At 37.7% G+C, this 23,066-nt stretch overlaps 1 protein-coding gene across 1 annotated transcript; it reads right to left on the bottom strand.

The window, feature by feature from the left end:
* Positions 1-8,386: 8,386 nt before the first annotated feature.
* LOC100012382 (cell surface glycoprotein CD200 receptor 2-like) lies at positions 8,387-21,424 on the bottom strand. The gene is made up of 6 exons (XM_007493687.3): positions 21,137-21,424; positions 16,132-16,230; positions 14,813-15,127; positions 14,438-14,689; positions 13,047-13,152; positions 8,387-9,524 (listed from the first exon to the last, which is right to left on the bottom strand). Exons 1-6 carry the CDS (start codon positions 21,207-21,209, stop codon positions 9,494-9,496), a joined length of 876 nt encoding a protein of 291 aa, XP_007493749.2. The 5' UTR covers positions 21,210-21,424; the 3' UTR covers positions 8,387-9,493.
* Positions 21,425-23,066: the final 1,642 nt, after the last annotated feature.

Consider the following 23,066-nt stretch of genomic DNA (forward strand, 5'->3'; position numbering starts at 1 on the left):
TCCATGTTTACATGATTCATTTTCTTTCCTTCCCCACTCCCAGAGCCAACAAGCAATTCCACTGGGTTGTACAAATGTTGTCACTTGATACTTATTTCCATATTATTCCCAAATCACATACATATGACAAGTGATGTCATATGTTTTGCTTTTGCATTTCTACTCCCGTAGTTCTTTCTCTCAATGTGGATAGCATTCTTTTACATAAGTCTTTCAGGAGTGTCCTGGCTTTTTGCATTGCTACTAGTAGCAAAGTCCATTACATTGGATTGTTCCACAATGTTTTACTTTCTTTGTATAATGTTCTCTTGGTTCTGCTTATTTCACCCTGCATCAGGTCATTGAGTTTCTCCCAGTTCATACAGAAAGCTTCCAGATCATCAATCCTTACAGCACAATAGTATTCCATCACTATCAGATAACACAATTTATGCAGCCATTCCTCAATTGAAAGGCATCCTCTCATTTTCCAATTTTTTGCCACCACAGAGCGCAGCTATGAATATTTTTGTACACATATTTTCCCCTATTATCTCTTTGTGGTATAAATTCAGCAGTGGCATTTTAGATCAAAGGGCAGGCAGTCTTTTAAAGCCCTTTGGGCATAATTCCAAATTGCCATACAGAATGGTTGGATCAATTCAAACTCTACCAGAAATGCATTAATGTCCCAATTTTGCCACATCTCCTCCAACATTTATTATCTTCCTTTACTGTCATATTGACAAATATGGTAGGTGTGAGGTGGTGCCTCAGCATTGTTTTATTTGCATTTTTCTAATTATAGGAGATTTGGAACACTTTTTCATGTGCTTATTGATAGTTTTGATTTCTTTATCTGAAAATTGCCTATTCACGTTCCTTGACCATTTGTCAGTTGGTCAGTGGCTTGATTTTTTGTACAATTGACTTAGTTCCTTATAAATTTGAGAAATGAGACCTTTGTGAGAGGTTTTTGTTATCAATTTTTCCCATTTTGTTGTTTCGTTTCTAATTTTGGTTGCATTGATTTTGTTTATACAGAAACTTTTTACTTTAATAAAATGAAAATTATTCATTTTACATTTTGTAGTATTCTCTATCTCTTGCTTGGTCTTAAATTCCTTCCTTTCCCATAGATCTGACAAATATACTATTCTATGTTCACCTAATTTGTTTATGGTTTCCCTTCATATTTAAGTCATTTACCCACTCTGAGTAAATCTTGGTATAGGGTATAAGATGTTGATCTAAGCCTAATTTCTCCCAAACTGTTTTGCTTATAATCAGTCCCTCTTTTCCCCACCTTTATTTTACTTTCCTTCCTACCCCTTTCCTTCTTATTCCCCTCTTATTTCTCATTAAGATCTATTAATCACCCCCAACCTTTCTCTCCCTTTTAATACTCCATACCCCACTCCCCCATTTGTTATTCCCTCTCAATTTCCCTGTAGGGTAAGATAGGATCCTATACCCCAATAGATCTGGCTGTGCTTCACTCTCAGAACTGATTCCATTGAGAGTAAGGTTTAAGTATTACGTATTACCACTTCCTTCCTCCCCTTCTTATAATAGTATTCTTCCCCCCACCCATGCATCTCTTTATGTGATATATAATTTTTCCTATTTTTCTTCTTCACTCAAGTTTCTCTTAGTACCATCCTATTTTTTGTCCTACCAATTTTTTTATACATCATCTTAAACAACTTAATACCACAACCTGTGCCTATGAATAATACTTCTATCTACTATGATAATGAAAACAACTTTCAAGACTTACAGATATCATTTTTCCATATAGGAATAAAATCAATTTGACCTTATTGAAGCCCTTAAAATTCCCCCCCCCTTTCTTGTTTATCTTTTCATGGTTCTTTTGAATTTTGTATTTTGATATAAAATTTTCCATTTAGTTCTGGTCTTTTCTTTAGGAATGCTTGAAAATCTCCTATTTTGTTAAATGCTCATACTTTTCCCTAAAAGTATATAGTCAATTTTGATGGGTAGGTGATTCTTGGTTGTAAACCCAATTCTCTTACCTTCCTGAATCATGAGATTGCAAGCCTTGTAGTCCTTTAGTGTGGAGGCTGCCAGATCCTATATAATCCTGACTAGGACTCCTTGATATCTGAATTGTCTCTTTCTGGCCATTTGCAATATTTCTTCCTTGACCCGGAAGCTCTTGAATTTGGTTATAACATTCCTGGGGGTTGTCTTTTGGGGATTTAATGTAGGGGGTGATCTATGGATTCTTTCAATGTCTATTTTGCCCTCTTGTTCAAGAATATCAGGGCAGTTTTCTTGGATAATTTCTTATAGTATTATGTCAAGGCTTTTATTTCATATGACATAATCATATACAGTTCAAGAAGGCGTTTCCTACTCATTAGACTAACTTGACTCCAAATATGTTTATCTCACAATGTACAGAAAGGCTGCATTCATTCAGATGGGAAAGGAAACTAGAGAGAACACACTATCTTTCCTCTATTGCCTCAGAAACTAAATAAATTAAATCCTCAAAAAGTAAATGCTCTCTACGAAGAGGCAGCATTGTGTAGAGCAGAGGTATATTTTTTTCCCATATCACTCTCATTTCTTTTCCCAATTGTTACACTAACATTCTTATTTTATTCTAACAATTCCAGGAATTCTTTTGGTACTGTAATATTTATTGGGAAAAGATGGGGAAATTGGAAAAACAGGAGATAAGGAAAGGTTTGTAGCAGGGTATGGAGGACTTGAGTGGAGAGAGGGAATATTGCTCTGTGAGGCAAAGGAGAGAGATTCCCCCTGCCGAGAGGAAGCAGCAGGGGTCCAATAAGGACTATTTGTCGCTGAATGACTGAACTGATGTTCAGCTCCCTCTATGTCCCAGAAAAGATAGTCTACTTATCTGACTGCAAATTCAAATAAGATAAAGTTTAATAACCAGTTTGTATTGGAGAGGTATCAGGAAAGAGGGGCAAGGGATGTCCCTAAGTAAGGTTGGAGTTTTTTCGCAGCTTCAGAGCTGAGGCCAGGCCTCACAGGCTGGTGGAAGGTTTCTCTCACTCTCGTCTACTCTATATCTGTCCTAGCTTTGTCAAATTCAGAATCTTAGTAGTATGCTAATGCCACAAGAAAGTCTGACCTTCAGAGCTGTTTGGGCCTGAATCTTCGGGCTGAAACAAGTAGAGGCACTCCACTCCAGATTGGCAGCATGAGCTCCTCCCTCCTCCAACACCAAGAAGGAAGAGCAGCTGGCAGGAAGGAAGTGCTAGTCACAAGACCCAACTGCCACTCCCAGTTGCCCCTTCCCCCACCAACTGTCAGTCTTGTTTCCTTTCCACAGTACCTGAGGCCAATTCACATTTTTCTTTAATGCTTTACATGTTGTTGCTTTGTCATTGTCTTCTTCTAGGTTTGTGTTTTAATCTTCCCAGTTACTATAGTAACTTTCTATGAACAGGTTGTCTTTGTTGTTTGCTCATTTTCCCAGAGCATTTCTTGGAGGAGGCATTACTGCAAGTTCCAGGTTTTCTTCTATTGCTGTTTTATAACTAGTTCTGGAGATCTGTAAGTTTTTAGTTTTTCCAAGGTAGTATGACCTAAGGAAAAGCATAGTCACTGATGTGCATTAGTCTACAAGCAACCACGAGCTCTCTTTTTTGCCTTAAAACTTTAATTAGGGTCCCTGCTCCTATTAGTGCTTCTCCTCACCTGGGACCTGGAAACATGTGTGGGCAATGCAATGGAATTTTGAAAAGGGACCTCTGGAATCTTCTTTTGACCCATTGTCTGACCTCCTTACTATCTATGGGCTGAAAGTTCCACAAGCCACCCTCTTCTGATTTAGTTACCCCCAAGGCTTACTAGGGTGCAGCCTACACTGGAGTGGCCTGCTCTGGACTGTACTCTACTCTCAATTCAGTGAGATGGACCTTTCCTGCTGACCTTCTAAGCTGTCTTAGGTAGGAAAATTGTTTTACCCCATCTTTTTGTTAGTTCTGCCATTCCAGAAATTGTTTTTAGGTGTTATTTTAAAATTGTTTGGAGAAGTATTTGGGAGCTCTTGGGTGAATTCTTGCTTTTATTCTACCATATTGGTTCTCAGTTAATCAAGCAAAGCTGTCAAACATTCTACCTGCAACACATCCAACTGGAACCAGACTAACTAACTGGAACCAGACTCTTGTCTTTCCCTGGGGCCCATACAGAAACTTGACTTACAGTGCTACCCTAATGTGGAAGCTCTCCTAAAAAGGGAAATTAAATGTAAAATAGAATTGAAAATTATTTAACAACACAAATAAAATATATCAAATATAGTGTTATTATTTGGTTTTCCAAGTTAATGTGCAGCCTGCATGGACAACTTCTAAGAAATTACTTCAGGGATTAAGGGGTGGTATTTTGAGAAAACAACTTGTTTTCAAATAGCATGGGGGAGGTGAAACTATCACTATATAACTTTAGTGAATGAATATTTTCTTGAAAGAAAAGGCATTAATCTCCTAGCTTACTTGGCAGTTATTTCTAAGTCCCTGGATAAGGATATGGTCAAGAGACCTAATTTAGCCCTTGTAGAAGAAGGTGGCAATCCCACCACAGAAGTCTCTAAGGGAGCAAAAATTTCATATCATTCCCCAAATGTGGCTCTCAGTGAGGGGGAGATTTGGATCAACCCATCACCACCTTGTATTAAGAGTCCATCTGAAACTGCAAAGATAGGGCATCACCCATATGAAACAGATAGCTGAGACCTGAGACTTAGTTCTAGTTCTTATGAATCAGGGTTTCTAGCTTTTATCCTCATTCATATGTTTTTCTTTTTCCTTTTTTTTACGGTAATTCTTAGGGAAGAAAAAAGAAGGAGAGGTTATCATTTTGTCCCTTTTTCTTTTCCCCTTAGTCAGGAAACAATAAATTGTGAAATATCCTCTAGAAGATCCTTGGGACCTTGCCACTATGGGGGAAGTATGTAGTAGGAATCCCATGCAAGAGGAATTAGTTTTCCTCAAAAAGCAGTAAAGCTTTCCCTATGATCTGATCAGCCCCTTTCTCCCTTGACATAGCTTCCTGGTCACCTAACATCATATCCCACTAACATGGGATTGAAACCTCTCCAAGATGGTGGATGGCTGAAGATAAAGGGAGTCACCATACCCTGCCTGCTGACCAGACAGGAAGAGAAGAAGGGAGCCTCTTCTAGAGAAGCTTAATGCTTTACTATATTCTAGTTATATTAGGAAAAAGAAAACCTCCTTTAAAAAACAAACTGTTCGATGAATTGTGAATGTCTCATTTTGTCCAAATATCAAATCTGTGAATTTTAGATTTTCTCCATTTTGCTTAGTCTATCACCCAGGAACGTATACACCCACACTACACTGGCATGTGCTAACAAGTGACAAATCAGAAACAACTGACTATCCCCTGGGCTGTCCTAAGCCAATCATGAGCCACCATTGGCACATGTGAGATGCAGGAAGTGATGTAGAGAACTGCCTTTGGAGTTCACGACACTTCCTATGGGGACTGCGTGAGTGCCAGTGGACCCTGGAACTCAAGTCTGGAGGAGCTCCCTCAGATGACTTCCTTGAGACAGTCACGTGGTGAGTGAGAAGACTCACTTTCCTTTCCCTTGGCTCTCTGGAGAGGCCCGCATGGCCAAGGCCTGGCTCAGCCTGAGCTAGAGCAGTTTAAATTAACTCCTTTTCCTCTCTCTCTCTCTCTCTCTCTCTCTCTCTCATTCTTAATTTCTTCCTCCTACTGTAAATAAATCACCATAAAATTCCATTCTTACTTGAGTGCTTCATTGGGATTTAAGAAATTAAATCCCTGGCGACCAACTAACCTTACATTCAGTCTCAACTCTAAATTTACCTTTTATACATCTGAACTTCTAATGTTATACTTACCTCTAACAGTCACCCTGAGAAAATCAGAATATGATTCATATTTAAGCCTTGTAGAGAATATAAAAGGAATCCCTAAATCACAGACTCATCACAGGTCATCAAACGTACCCCCTCTTTTTATAGGTAAGGAAACTCCAACAGAGATTTAAGTGACTTGTCCAAGACTGGATAGGCAATAAGTATCAAAACTAGTATTTAAACTCAGCTCTTCTGAGTTCAAAACAATGTGGTCTTTCCTGAGACCCTGTTCCTTAGACTGACATGAGGTGCGTGAAAAGCTGACTCTTAACTGCTGGATTTTTCTGAAGAGATTTCCCCAGATCCTGGGCTACAAGGGCTGAGGCCAATCCGGTTGAGGACTAAACTCCCCTGCCTGGGTTGAGCCAGGGGGCCAGAGATAAATGTCTTAGTGTTTAGGCTAGATGCCTTACCTTATCCTCTCTCTGATTTCTTACTTCACCCTTTCTACAATTTGTAAATAAAATGTAAATAAATCTCTTTGAAATTAATTAAATTTCTGGCAACCTTAATAATATTAATATTCTTAAATAATCCAGTCCAACCCTTTTTAAAAAAAAAAACAAACCTTTTTTCCCTTACACTAGCTATATGACCCTAGGCAAGTCACTTAATCTGGTTTGCTTTGGGGGGGGGGGGTGAAGAGTGAATAGAGCAAAGATAAATTCTGAGGAACTGAAAATAACTACTGGACTAAAAATATATTAGGTGGCAGAGCACTTCTTTTGTGGTGATAAAGAGCTCACATCAAAGTCAGTATCCATAAATGAGTGCTAGCCAGCAGCAGCAGCAGCAGCACCCTTATCAGTAACCAGACATTGGCTAGTTATAATGAACTGCATTCTTAAAATTGTATCTTTACCCTTTAATGTGTTCTCATTTTTTTGTAAATTATTGTTATTTCTTGATCTTATGTCACCTACATTTTCCGATATATCCCTTCATTTCCCCTCCTAAATAGCCATTCCTTTTAACAGGGAATAAAACCCCAAATTACTTTTTTCTCATTTTTTTGTTTGTTTTAATGCTAGCTAGAGAAGGGAAAGGACGGATTTATTTGAACACGAAGGTGATAGAACAGAAATTATCCATCTGTTTTCTATCTATAAATATATATTTTTAAAAATAATAATAATAGCAAATTTGCTAAACTTTTACAAATATTAAGTCATTTTAGCCTTACCGCCCTGGCAGATAGGTGCTATCTTCATCCCCATTTAACAAATGAGGGGGCAGGAAGCATTTAAGTGACTTGCCAGGTTCCCACAGCTAGTAAGTTGTGTCTGAGGCTGACATTGAACTCAGATCCTAATTCTAGGTTTTTCAGCCTATCCACTGTGCTACCTAACCATAAAAGGAGAAGTGAGGAGGTCTCTCATGGTATCCAGCCCAAAAGATGGATGCATTATCTGGGCAATAAAAATGAGAATTAAGTTGTTTTTTGAGCTGTTAAATGGTTCACTAGATAGAGCATTGATCTGGAGTCAGGAAGACTCATCCTCCTGAGTTCAAATCCAGCCTCAGACACTTACTAGCTGGGTGACTAAGCAAAGCACTTAACCCTGGTTGACTCAGTTTCCTCATCTATAAAATGAATTGGAGAAGAAAATGGCAAACCCCTCTAGTATCTTTGCCAAATCAAAAACAAAAAACAAATCAGGGTCATAGAGTCAGACAAAACTGAAAAGCTACTGAATAACAACAATTTTTTAAAAATATAGTACCACCTGTGTCCCAGGCACTATCCTAAACATTTTACATTTTTATCTCATTTTTATCCTCATGTTGTCTTGCGGCCCAGCCACAAGCCTTGGAGCCCCTTCTATAGAAGGATCCACCTGAACATGACTCTGAAACCTTTGCTGTGGGTGAGCCTCTCCCTGGAGGTCATCACCATTTTCCTAGTGGTGGCTGCTCTCTTTGGAAGGATCCAGAAGCTTTGCAAGGGGAGCAAGGAATGCAAACAAGCTCAATAAATCAGAATGTTGATGTGGGGGGGGGGAGGTGCTATTATTATCTCCTTTTTAAAGTTGAAGAAATGGGAGTTAAGTGACTTATCCAAGGTCCTACTACTTGTAAGTGTCTGAGACTGGACTTAAACTTTGATCTCCCTGACTACAGGCTCCATGCTGTAGCTACTGTGCCACCTATCTGCCTTGAGTCCTACAAAAGCACATGGAAGAAAAATATAGATATGCTCACCCACATATCCCAAGAGGTTATATACAACATTCTTGAACTCCACCCTCCTGTGTAAAAGAAGGTAGCTCTTGATTTCCAAGGGAACAAGCACTATCTCAGAATCTAGCCTTTTAACAGAGAAGGGAGATTTCTTGGTCAGGATCTCACATCTCCAGGTCTGCCTCTCTATCCACTGAGCTACCGAACTGCCCCCAGTTTAGCTTCCTAAAAAAATTCCAGTTGAATAGGGTAGGAAGGGATGACCAGCCAACATACATTTACTAAGCCCTTGCTTCCTGCCACGCACTATGCTAGGGACAGGAGAGTCAGATATTGCTGGAGAGTCTGTTGCTGAAAGGGGTACAGTGTGGAGCCAGTGACAGTATGTCATGTAGTACCTTTTCTTTTCTAAAGAATTGTTCTTTACGAGATATTAAGGGAAGTCATTTCAATGTGCTCATAGAAAGCAAATGTCAGCACCCTCTAAAATTTGGTGTCCTGGGGAAAAACTCCAGTTGGACCAGAAAGTTATGGTCTGGGGTTCAAAAACAAGATCCAGGAGAAAAAGCATCCCCAAAGGAGAAACTGATCATATTTCAATTAAACCTGATGGAATTATGAGGAAGGTCATTCTAAAATACCCTCCTTAGGATAGCAGGAGATGAAAACTAGAAAGAATGAATGCAGACACCTAGACATAGAAAGAAAAGGTAAGCAATCTTTGACATATTCAGTAGAAGAGTTCAAAAGTGCATTTATTCTAAAAAGGGGAAGTATTTGCAGTAACCACGAATATAAAAACAAGTATAGTTTTGTTCTTCTCTGGTGGCACTTCAGAAAGATGCTCAAATAAATCACGATGGCTGGTTGTACCCTGGGTAGACTTGTGAATGGTAGTAAGTGGCTTCTGTTTTCTGATGTGACTCAAAGTACAAAATGCTTCTTCACCCAGGCTCAAAAACTGATCAAAGTATTCTCTGAAATGCTCCTGCCCAGAATTGTCAAAATAAAGAAAGATAACTGTGAATTCTCACAACTAAATCCTTATACAAAGTGTTTATGCAGAGCATAAACAGAATGTTGAATGCTTAAATACACAACACTTCCTGATGAATACCACCATCTTTAGGTTTACATTTTAGATAATCAAGGAAGATGCCATCTAATTCTCACAAATTCTTTACTCTTCAGGGTTCATGAAGGAAATAATGCCCAGAAGAATCCAAAATCATATCACTCTTCCTTAGGAAGGGGTATTCTGGACAGTTTAGAAATAATACTGCCAGTTCCACTCTTTCCCCCAAATCCTTGTTCAATTAGCTGACAGCATTGAAGCAAGAGTGGTCAGGATGTAGGTCTTCTTCTGATGTCTTCAAAGTCAGTTGTACTTTCTTTTTCACATTCTACCTTCATCATGTAGTTTGCATAAACTTCCACTTCCTTCTATCCAGGCAAATCAGAAAAAAGACATGATCACGAGAAACAAGAAATCCCTTTCAGTCTTGAAAGCCCCCCACCCTTTCCAATGAGTGATCTGTGCAAGTCTCCCTTCCTTCAAGTAGCTGCTACATAGAGAAATACAAGGTTGATCAACCCAAAGTAATGTAGATATAATTTTGTACAGAGAACCTCGTGTCTTGGGCAGACGTAATTCTAAGAGGAAAAATGTTCTACCACCATTGTTGTCCTTTATGGATACTGTGGATCCAAAGCTTTAGTACTGAATAGGGGACTCAGTTAGATTCATCATCATCTGGCAAAATAGTGCTCTTACTCAACTGAACTGCATAAGAAATAAGAAATTTAAGTTGCATTGCTTTGCCAATGCCCAGATTGTGTAACTGTCCGTTGTCCCACCCGCCTTCCAAGATGGGAGTCAGGGAACACTAACATTGAGGGAAGGCAACCTGTTGGAAGCAGTAACAGAGTCTGGACACCCTTAAATTCCCCTACAGGGATACTAAAGAACTCTGAGGAGGGAATTGACCTTCAGACAATGTCAGCCAAGGTAATTCTGTTATACAAATTCTAAATCATAGCCCAAATTTAGAAGACCTAGCAGACTCCCTGGTTAATTTTAACTACCATTAGCCTTCTCCTTATCTTACCATTTTAATATTTGGAGTAGACCCTGACCTTTGGGGCTTATAGATCCTGCCAAAAAAAAAAGACAATGAAAAGTGAATTAAATAGGAGAGAATATTAAAAATATTGCAGACAATAATGATAATAATGGAAATACTATCTTCCAAAAGCTGTTAAATACAAGCAAGAACTTTCTACCAGTTAAAGCTATTCAAAAATGAAATGAGCTATTTCCTTAGGCAGCCTGATGTTTTTCACTGCTTTAATAAAAAGAAAAGAAAAAAATATCATTAAAGCAATAGGCCTTTGCTGGTGACCAACATGCCTAATAAAAAGAGGCTATCTGGATAGAGACAACTGACTTGGACTCTTTAGCTTATCTTTTGTTCTGATTCAAATTCCTTTGGTTACTAAACCAGAGATGATCTGAGAGACCAGAGAACTTCTGAGGATCTTAACCTAAACCAAATAGTTTTTTTGGAATAGAGGGCAGAGATTTAAAAAGAAAAAAGGGGGACAGCTGGGTAGCTCAGTGGATTGAGAGCCAGGTCTAGAGATGGAAGGTCCAGGGTTCAAATCTGACCTCAAACACTTCCTAGAGTAACCCTGGACAAGTCACTTGACCCCCATTGCCTACCCTTACCACTCTGGAACCAATACCCAGTATTGATTACAAGACGGAAGGTAAGGGTTTAAAAAAAAAAAAGAAAAGACATTATTTCAGTCTGGCATAATATGCTTCCAGATTTTTGTTAGCTGAGCATTGCAATCAATTGAGGGGCTGTCAGTCCACCTGTTTTAGGTCAGGCCTGAATATAGTCAATTGGGTGCTTTCAGGTGCATATTGGAACAAAATGAGACAGAGATCATCTGAGAGTTAACAAAAGGAGATTTCCTTAGCTAAAGAAGGGAAAGGATAATCAGCATGGATACACCATTGATTAATTAGAGTATTGCTTCCATAACTGTTTGCTATGCTGGTGTCAGATGCCTGGCAGAGTTCCTGACTCCCTGGCCCAAGGATGGTTTCAATATCTTTTAAGAAAAAACGAACCTAGCTTGCATGGGATAGGGCCTTTGGGCATCACACTACTTTTATGGCAGGGTTCTCAACATTCTGCCTGGAATACTGAAACTAAGAAAAAAATGAGCCCAGAAGATAGTGGTACGGAGCAACAGAGAGGTGAGACAACCAAAATCTGCAGAAGAACATGACAGCCAGCAAAAATGAAGTGCGCACCATTGCCACAAGACCAGCAAGGACTACATGGTAAGACCAGCAGGAACCAGTGGGCTGAGTGGAAATGTCATGGCCAGTGGTGAGTAAGCCAAGGAGCCTGGAATAATACACTCACTGGAGACCATGCAGGTATCAGGGAACAGGCAGAGTAACAGTAAAATAGACATTAGGGTTCCTTTAACACTGTAGTTGACCCTCTATACACATTCCTCATGTGTGGATCCTCCATACATGATCCTTATGCGTGTTCATTCTCCCCATGGAAGTTGTTTATCTTTTGGAGAGAGTACATCATAGACTTATGGGAAGAATGTTCTATTATTGTCTTCCTACTATGTTAGTTCATTAAATGCTTTTGCTATGAAATGTATCTTATGACTGATTAGAGAGAAAAAGAAAATGAACCAGTAGAGGCTCACAATTTATCGTTTTGAGCAAACATGGATGTACAGAGCACATTGAACCTGGGGTAGCTATTCTAAGGAGAGTGTTCAATGTGCTAAATCTCAACAATAATGAGATCCACATCACTGGAAGTGTTCAAGAAAAGACTCCATAGCCATCTGTAAGATCTGCAATAGAGAACATGGTGGCTTTGGGTAGGAGTTAGACCTCGATAACCTCTAAAAAATACCCCTCCAGAGATTTTAGGATTACTCGTTCCATTTCATTATCACTGGACATTATCCTTGTAGGAAAAAAAATTTTTAATGTTCCCTAGGCAGAAAGTAAGAATTATTGTATGAAGTGAAAATTTGTGTATTATTCTCAATGTATTTCTGGCTAGCAATAGAAACTCCAAGTAGAGGTAAAGTTTAAAGCATTGGCTTAATTAGATGCAGCTTCACTCTCCCTTTCCCAGTCTTTCACAAAAACCTTTCATTGGTACTCTTGCACAAGTGGAGGGCATTGTATTAGTTTCCTATAAATTGGGGAATTCATTTGTATCTTTGGGCATTGCCTTTGGGTCTCTGACTTAGGAGCAATGTCCCCATCCTTTGCTGTGATAAGCAATAAAGCCACATCTGTCTGCATCTTTTCCTGGTCTCTTTGATTATTTGGGGGATTCAAGGGAGGCATCTTGCTCTATCAGGCCCCCCCTCCCCCCAATTCCCTCTCCAGACACTATCATGGCATGGAAACAATATATTCATTTCTCTCCAAATTTTCAACGTCCAGGAATAATGCCAGGCTAGATAAAAAATCTCCTTGTCATGGTTCACTGGTATGGGGACTATATTTATATAAATATATTGTCAATGAGATCATGTTAGGAGAAGTTTCTTTCTTATCACTATTGTCCTTCAATTCTTCTTAGCAAAATCCTGGACAGTTCCACATGACACTGAATATAGTTTTGTTGACACATAATAAGCTCCAAGGTTCCTTTTCCTTTTCATAACTAAAGGAAAAGAGAGTTAATAGACTCTCCAAATGAGAAGAGAACTGAGAAATCCAGCGGTTTGCATCCCAGTCAATTCATGGTTTGCTATAAACAGGAACATTACAGTGAATCTAGAAAAGCAGACAATAGGTTTCTACTGGTGGGTCTATGTCACCAGTCCTTGGGAAATCCTAATCTCCTCTAGATGACCGACTCGACAATCATTGTGGCCCACTACCCACATTAAGCAACCAACCTGTGGCAAATAGTCCTCCAAATGAAGATGAATCCCAGGATGATTATTAGGCCCAAGAGAACAAATAAGCAGATATAGAGTGATAATAGTGTGGAAGACTTGACACCTTGAAACATGAACACAGAAATGTTTTTAAGAGTGTCTTCTGATATAATTATAATACTATAATATATATTATACTATATTACATATAATATAATACTATGTATAATACTACAATAATATTATAATACTAGTGTAGAGGATGTTACTTTTTTTAGATATCCCTCATGTAACAGTTCTAAAAAGCATATGAGGAGAAGAAAGAATAAAAGGAACAATAATAGTTAATAATAATAGCATCCATCTCACATGGTTGTGATGGGGATAAAATGAGATAATATTTGTAAAGTTCTTTGTAAACCTTAAAGCACTATATAGGTCCCTCGTTAGGATAAGCAGAATTTAAATCTGATACTTAGTAGCTCTGGGACCTTGGGCAAGATAAACTTTACATTTTTTTTAGTTACACATAGATACAATTTTTGACAATTGTTTTTTGATATTTCAGAATTCAGATTTTCTCCCCTCTCCCCCTCCTATAAGCAGTAAATAGCTTGATATGGATTATGCCAATGTTTTTATGAAATATGTATTTCCATATTGCTCATATTGGCCAAGATACTTAACATACTTGCCTCAGTTTCTTCAACTATAAAATGAGGATAATAACAGCAGCCACCTCCAAGAAATATTTTTTGGGTTTTTTTTTAACCTCTACCTTGCATCTTAGAATTATTACTGTGCATTGATTCTAAGACTGAAGAGCAGAAAGGGCTAGACAAAGGGGGTTAAGTGACTTGCCCAGGGTCACACGGCTAAGAAGTATCTGAGGTCAAATTTGAATCCAGGATCTCCTCTCTCTTGACCTGACTCTCAATCCACTATGTCACATAGCTGCCCCCTACGGCATCATTTTAAAAATCAAATGAGATAATATTTATAAAGTGCTTAAATAGCACCTGGCACATATTATGAAAATGCTAGCTATTATTACTATTTGTAATTTTTAGGCTTTAACAGTGAAATTTCTCCTAAAACACAACTGCAAATGTTTCTGTGGTTAAAAAGAAGTGAAAACAAAGCAGAAAATGTATAATTTTTGACCAGTGCTCTACTGGGTGAGGAAGGCAGTACATTTTCTTAAAACAAACTAAGGAAGAGGAAGGGAAGAGTTCATTCCATATTTCATATTTTTATGCAATGTGTCGTAGATTTTCTTATATGGTTTTAGGATAATCATGGAATGATCAGTTGAATTCTCTGATATGCCCTAGGGTTTTCCTTATTATCTACTCTCTGGGATAAAATGTTAAGAATCAAAGCAAAAACTGTAATAGAGAGCTACTTACGATGGGGTAGGAGTTCTATGGACAGACACTCGTTCCCAGTCACATGGGAAATGGAGCAGGTCACCTCCGATTCATTGAGGCCATTCCAGTGACACATACTTTCCACTGTCACTGTCTTGTCGTCATGAGTTTCATTCATACTGAAGCAATATCCTTCTGGGACCCAGGAGATCTGGGCAGCTGGCTTCCCTGCAGAAGCTTTGCATGTGGCAGTCCCATCCCCATCCACCAACAAGGATACTCTAGGAGGCACTGCAGAAAATAAGATGGATTTTTTTTTCCTGAATAAGAGAGAACTGGTGGAGTTAAATCAGCTTCTCTTCTTTTGGTCCTGGATTTATGTACCAAAACAGACGTACAGAAACTGATCCTTACCTAATACACTGAGATTATAGCCACATTGGAAATTCCCTTCAGATGTTACAATGGCACATTTGTAATACCCATCATCTTCAGTGGTCACTGGGTCTATCTGGAGAGTTAGATGACTGTCAGGTCTAAACTCCCAGTGTACTCTATCATTAAAGCAATTCGTTTTCTTGATATCATGATTATCCAGTCTTTTTGCCATGATGCAGGGAGCTTTGTCTCTGGAAACTATTTCCCACGTGACCATTATAAGATTCTTCATTGAGAAAGTAAAGCAGGAGAGGTTAGTCTTGGTATCTACCTGTACAGACACTGAAGAGTCTAGTGGACATAAAAATAACAAAACAAATTTTTAGATATCCACACACAAATCCACAATTTCCCATTTCAAGGTGATTCTTGATTATTAACACTCACAATTTATAATATTTCCAATATGTAAAAAGAAATATTGACTAACACTCTGATATAAAGAAATATACAATTAAATATTGGAATTAGCGATTCTAGTTCATTTTGGCCTCAAAGTGAGAAGTTGGGTGGCTCAGTGTAGTCAGATCCAGGGCAAGAGATGAGATCCATTCAAATATGGCCTCAGATACTTCCTAGTTATGTGACCCTGGGTATGTCACTTAACTTCCATTTTTCTTAACATTTCTGCCTTGGGACCAATACATAGTTTAAACCTAAAATGGATGGAAAGGGTTAAAAAAAGTAAAAGAAAAGTGAAGTATCATCTCTAATTTTTAGAAGAGAATTTCCCATGTCTGTCTTCTTATCATCTTTCTTTTAAGACTCACGTGGGATATTTAACCTGGGAGGTCTGTGAATTTTTGTTTTCATTCTGATGACTGATCAGAATAAATTGTTTCCTTTCTAATTCTCTACAATTTATTCAATATATTTAAAAATATTTTTCTAGCAGATCCATAGGTCTTCCTAGACTGTATCAATAACCCCCCAAAAGGTGCCCTACTTTAGAGTAAGAAGGATAAAAGATGGGCTCGCCCTACATGACCTAATGATCTGAAAGACCTAATAGACCTTGTGCTCCCCTCATCATCTAAATACATCTGGCTTACAAAGAACCATTGTTATCTTGAATATCACCCAGACTCATGAGCAACATGTGTGTGTGTATGCTACAGGAACGGGTCTGATCAACAGAACACTATGCAGTGATGTTCTGATATTTATCTCTTACACACAACATTCAGTGCTGTTGGTCCTTATTCTTACTACCTGTCTTGTTTATTGAGTTTGGCCAATATTGTTGTTCCAATGTCATTCTTCACTGTTAACTGCTTCATCAGGAAATACTTTACCTGTTGTGGTAGTCTCAGAGTTCATGAAACACAGATGCCCCTGCTCTTTGGCCAGGGTTGAACTGTTACATCCTTGAGCTGAAGATTCGGTCATGTATCCTAGAGACAAAGGGGTATATAGAGAAAAACTGATCCACTAAGGCACATTTAAAAAACTTTCCACCAAAGGATTGGAAATATGTGTTTCTCACCCAGTGGAATTACACGTTAGATACGGGAGGGGGATGGGAGGAGGGAAGGAAAGAACATGAGTCTTGTAACCATGGAAAAATATTCTAAATCATCTAATTAAATAAAATTTTCAAAAAAAAAAGAAAAATGTGTTTCTCTCAGGAAAGTCACTAACTCTAAATATCACTTCCACCTGCTGGAAATACAAATATAACCTAAAAACATCAAAGCTCAGACAGGAAAAGTATACATATATATATATATGTATATATATATGCTTACATAAACACACCTATAAATGTTTATTTTTTAATTATATGTAAAAATAATTTTGAACATTCCTTTTTCAAAATTTCAAGTTCCAAATTTTCTTCCTCCCCACTCCCTAAAATGGCACACAATTTGGTTTAGATTGCACATGTGCAATCATGCAAAATATATTAGTCATCTTGTGAAAGATAATAGACAAAAAAGAAACAAATAATGTACTTTAATCTACTTTCAAATTGCATCTGTTCTTTCCCTGGATATGGATAGCATTTTCATCTTTAGTGCTTTAGAATTGTCTTTGATCATTGTGTTGCTGAGAATCGCTGTATTTGTAGTTGATCAATTAATGGGCCTCCCTTCAATGTCCAATTCTTTGCTAACACAAAAATAGCTGCTATAAATACTTTTTTATACGTAGGTCCTTTTCCTTTTTTTATTTCTTTGGAATACAGACCTAATAGTGGAATTGTTGGGTTAAAGGGTCAACTGCAATTTCATAACTCTATGGGCATAGTTCTAAATTGCTCTCCAGCATGGTTGGATCGGTTCACAACTTTCTGCAATGGTGCATTAGTTTACCAATTTTCCCACAACTTTTCCAACATTTTTTATTTTCTAGAAAGGAAAATTTCACCAAAGAGAGAGAGGCAGACAAGTCAGACCTGGTAACCACAATTTCCAGTTTCTGCCCTTGACTTTAAGCAAAAATTACCTTTCATCACACAATTCAGTTTAAAAACTTAAGATTATGAAAACAGTGTGGTTTTCTAAAACTGGATTTATTTCATTAAATTCATAATGCAATGAGAGAAACATTAGATTTCGAGTCAGAAAATCTTGGTTTGAGTCTAGTTTAGCTCTTTCCTGCATATGCAACTCAGTTTCCTTATCTAATAAAAATTGGAGGTTAGATTAGATTATGTCTAAGGTCCCTTCCAGCTCCAAATCCTAGACCTCCTAGGACCTGTTTCTTGGAAGAGCTGAAGATGCTATTTAGTTTAGAAGAGAGCAAATTTAGAAGGGGATGGGAGAGCTGTCTACAAGAATTTGAAGGCATTTCATACGAAGAAGAGTTAGACTTGTTCTGATTGGTCTCAGGGGACAGAACAAGGGGAAATGGGTGAAAATTACCAAAAATGAAAATTTGCCTAATGCAACTAGATCCCTTAAAAGCAGGTGGTTTTAACTTGGAGTCCATTCATTTAATTTATTTCACTAATTTCAACTGAAATTTAACATTCCCTTCAATTATTGTAAATATGCATCTGAAAAAGAACCCAGAGGCTTCCCCAGACTGTCAAACGAGTCCTTGACACCCCTCCAAAAAAATTAAGAATTCCTGGTTTGGATGGAGGAGGAGGCCAGACAAAATCAGCTATAACAATTAGTGAATACTTAAGTGTAAGCCCAGATAAAAGGGAATTCTATCATCCTAGTCTATCCAAAGTTGGTGTATTTAGAAGCATCTGTTATGTGCCTGGCATTAAAAGCTCTAAAACCATTTATTGAACGTGGTGCAAAACCACACAATACTGAACAGCTTAGGGCCAGGCAGAATGGTTTATAATAAGGATAGACAATTTCCTGTCATGCCTATGTGTGAGGCCTCATTTCCTGCAATCAGACCAACACTAGAACCCTGAAATAGAAGTAACGCTTCCTTGTATTCTTTTTTTTAATTGTTAAAACTCTTACCTTCCTTCTTAGAATCAATACTAAGTATCGGTTCCAAGGCAGAAGAGTGATAAGGGCTAGACAATGGGAGTTAAGTGACTTGACCAAGGTCATGCAGTTCTTGTATTCTTTTTGTTCAAGTTAAATATCCACTAGAGGCTGGTGCATTACCAAAAAGCCTTGTTGTTAGTTGAGAGTCAAGCAGTTTCCTCACAATTATTTAGTGTCCGTTCGGTGGCAGGCACTGTGCTAAACACTAGGGATACAAAAAGGGGGCTAAATACCAGGGATACTCAAGGGGCTCACAGCAGATTGAGGGACAGACAATATTAATAGCAATGTACAAATTATCTACATATTTATATATAGTATACAAATAGAACACATTTATGTATTTATGTATATATAATATATATATATATAGTTTGCATATTGCTATTATTTGCATGTTTTCTCCCTCAACATACTGTGAGGGGTATACTGTGTGTATCCATATAATACATATATGTGCAAATATGTATATGTATGTATATATGGACAACTAAATTGCACAGTGGCAGAGTTATGAGCCTGGAGTCAGGAAGATTCATCTCCTTGAGTTCAAATCTGAACTTATTCTTTAGCTGTATGGCCCTGGGCAAGTCACTTAACCTTGTTTGCCTCAGTTTCTTCATCTGTAAAAAAAATGGAGAAGGAAAGGGCAAACCCGCCAAGAAAACCCCAAATAAGGGCATGAAGAGCTGTACAAGACTGAAATGACAGAATAAATAAATGTGTGTGTGTGTGGCATTTATAGTTTCTCCCTATAGGGAAGCTGATATAAAATGTTTCATGTTGAATGTTGGATGCAACATTTGTGGGTTGAAGACAGCTCAAGAGTGATGTGTGTGTATGAGAAGAAGAGTTGGCAAGAACTTTCAAGTTCCCTTTCAAGGGAAAAGATCTTGGTCTTCTGGCTTCTCAGTCTGAGAGAGAATATTCTCTTTAGGGAGAGGTCCCTAAAGAGAGGGAAAGACTCTGGGAAGAAGGGAACATATAGAGGAACCAGGACCTCAATCAAGTCTCTATCCTGAGCTCACTACATTCACTAGAGGCTTTGGGGAAGAGAATCCCCAAAGATAAACCAAGTCACAGACCCATTTATTTATAAATAAGGGAACTAAGACATGGAAAATGACTCCTCAATTGCCAGTAGAGCACTTTAATCCATTAATCAACCTTTATTTTTTCCCTACAAGAGTACAAAGGTATTTCCTCTCCAAATTATCAAAAACTTTTCACTGGATTTTTGATTCTAATTATATTTCAGCTTTGCTTACATTTGCAATTTGAAGTGGATAACCGAGATATAGATAATATGTGCCCAAAAAAGTGCTTTCTCCAAAAGCATATTAATGAGGGCTAAAAAAAATTAAATTTAAATTTAAAAATGACTGTTAATGTGGTCTTTCTAGATCATTATTTGGATAATTAATAGACCTTCTGAGACTCAGAGAGACAGTTTCCAATAATGAAATATCTCTTTATTTGTCATATTGGTTGGAATTGATGAGGACAGAATATAATGAAACCGATTTAAGTATTGGTTTAAGCGGCATGGTGAATTGACCAATGTGACAGAAAAAGAAAATGATAAATGTTGGAGGGGATGTGGAAAATTGGGACACTAATTCATTGCTGATAGATTTGTGAATTGGTCCAACCATTCTGGAGGGCAATTTGGAACTATTCACAAAGGGCTTTAAAAAATGTCTGCCCTTTGATCCAGTAATTATGCCCATATATCAGAAATAAAAACAAAATAAGAAAAAGCCTACTTGTACAAAAATACTTATAGCCACTCTTTTTGAGGTGGCGCAGAATTGAAAATTGAATGGATGTCCTTGGGGAATGGCTGAACAAACTGTGGTATATGATGGTGATGGAATACTATACGGAATGATGAGCAGAATGATTTCAGAAAGAGCTGGAAAGACCAATATGAACTGATGCAGATTGAAACAAGCAGAACCAGGAAAACATTGAACACAGTAATAGCAATTTTGTGGAATGATCAAATGTGATAGACTTAGTTACTATTAGCAATACAGTGATGAGGAACTTATGACAAAGAACTATCTACCTCCAGGGAAATTTTTCACTTGTTTATTTGGGTGTATGTGGAGTTTTGGTTTTATAAGACTACTCTAACAATAATGAATAATATGGAAATATGTTTTGTATGATTGTATATATATATATATATATATATATATATATATATATATATATATATGTATATGTATATTCCAGATAGAAATGTTTGCCAGTTCTGGAAGGAAAGAGGGAAGGAGGGAGAGAAAAAATTTGAATCATTTAACTTCAGAAATTTTACGTTGAAATTTATTATTACATATAATTGGTAAAAAAAATGTTTTTTTAAACAAATGAAAGGCATGAAGAGGAGCAGCTAAGTGACACAGTGGATAGAGTTCTGGGCCTAGAGATGGGAGATCCTGGGTTCAAATTTGGCCTCATTACCTAGCTGTGTGATCCTGAGAAAAATCACTTAACTCTGTGTGCTTAGTGTTTCCCCTTCTGTCTTAGAATTGTTATTAGAATGGAGGATAAGAGTAAAAAAAATTAAAGGCATGGTGAGAGGCAGGCTGACACTGACTTTATTCATCTTTATGGCATAAGGAAGGAAAGAAGTTACATTATTGACTTCTGCCACAGATATTAAACTGAGAGATACTAAAAACAGAACAATCGGGGAAAATAAAATAAATTTATAGAACAGAAATAGAAGGATAATGCAGCACTGAATAATGCAAATAAACAAAAAATTCCAATTTACTGTTTTCTTATCTCCTGTAGTAATTGTTTAATTTTTTAAAAAAGTCAGACTTACCAAATAGTAGAAGAGCTATGATGATCCACAGCCCCAAAGCAGAAGTCATCTTCCCAAGAGAGCTTGTTTTCATAACTTTTTTTTTCTCTCCCTTCTTCCCTGTACTGTCTTTTCCAGCCAAGTAGAGACCAAGCTATAACTAATCATATAAAGTCTTTCCTATTTGTCAGGGGCAGGACAGCAAGACCCCATCTTCTTTAGCTTGGCTTATACCAGGCCATCATTAGTGAAGCGCTCTTTCCTTCCTCTTCTCTCTTCTTGTGTCTCTTGCTTAGCAGAAGCCTCAGACTAAACAAAACCTGTGCATATTTGTCTGGGGGGTTGACTAACAGGATATTTCCTGGTAATACTTTCTATTCATTCACTCACCTACCATTTCAGTAATAAAAAAGATAAAATATTTAACCTGAAATAATATTAAAGCAAGATTATGTATGTATTCTTGGCACAAGCTTTTAAGCTATTTAGCCACAAAAAAGTTTCAGAATTTTACAACTTTTTAATATTGAAAGTAGAAGCAGTTTGGTGGCCCAGTGAATAGAGTGACAGGTCTAGAGTCAGGAACCTCATCTTCCTGAGTTCAAATGTGACCTCAAGCACTTATTAGCTGTGTGACCCTCAGCAAGTCATGTAACCCTGTTTGCCTCAGTTTCATCATCTGTAAAATGAGATGGAGAAGGAAATGGAAAACCACTCAAGTATCTTTGGTAAGAAACCCCCTAATGGGGTCACAAAGAGGTGGATACAATTGAAATGACTGAACAACAGATGAACTTACCTGTTTGTATGTGTGTGTGTTTTAATGTGAACCATTTTCTTTTCTTTATTTTTATTGTTATCAACAGCACTGACATGAACAATTCAATCAGCATAATTGTTGCTAGTCCTTTGGGTTTTATTTTTCAAAAAGACCAATGACATCATGATGAGTGATGTCTTGACTTGTATATGAATTAGATTTTAGTGAGGCTGAGTTGTACAGAGTCATCAGAGTCATCTCTCCCTTTCAGAGTCATCAAAGTCCAGGGGAAGGACAAAAGTCAGGAGAACTGGCTATGGCCCGGGAAACAGTGGATGGCTTTGACACCTTCAATGGCTGACCAAGCTCTAAGGGCACCATGTCATCTTCATGGCCATTGGAACAAATTGTTCTCATCTTCCCACTGTACTGGAGAAAGTCTTCCCATGCTTGGAGTAGACACCTCTCTAACTTACCAATGGGTTTCAGACTTATTGGTTATGATCAACCTGGTTTGGCCCATTTGCTGAAGGTTTACTGCATTGTGGCTACTGCACATGCTTCAGCTTCTTGAAGTCACAGGTGAGAGCTGGATGGACAAGTGGACACCAAAGATGGGTAAATAGCCCTGAAAAGAGTTCTTCAAGACCTCACACCAGGGCTGCTGGTTCTCCTTGAACACCCCAAACATAATATTAAGAATCTATTATATGTGAGGTATCATCTCAGGCACTGGTTAGGACCTTCCCTCAAAATTGTTCTACAATCACAAAGCCACTTATGAACCTGATCAATTGATTTTGAGACAATCTTGGTACAGCAAGTGGTACAACAATTAATACAAAAGTGAATAGAGTACCAGCAAACAATTATGAGGCCTAAAGCAAAGAGAACATATTTAAACAGAGAAACCTTTTTTTGAAAGATTTTTCTTTACTAATGACCCCAACTATTTTTTTAGGTAAAGTAGTTTAAAAACAAAACACTTAGGAGAAAAACAAGTTAATATTGAATTTCCTGCAACTCATTGGTAATAGTATTACAAAATGAAGCAGCTTCTAAAGAAGGTGAGAGAAAAGGGAAAAGATGATAGAGAGATAGAGAAAGGGAATTAAATTGATCAACATGGAATTACTTTTTTTTCAATTCTTGGGAACTCTGAAGTTCCTCCTCCTTCAAGCCAAAAAAAAA

Source organism: Monodelphis domestica, chromosome 4, assembly GCF_027887165.1.
Source record: "Monodelphis domestica isolate mMonDom1 chromosome 4, mMonDom1.pri, whole genome shotgun sequence".
NCBI lineage: Eukaryota > Metazoa > Chordata > Mammalia > Didelphimorphia > Didelphidae > Monodelphis > Monodelphis domestica.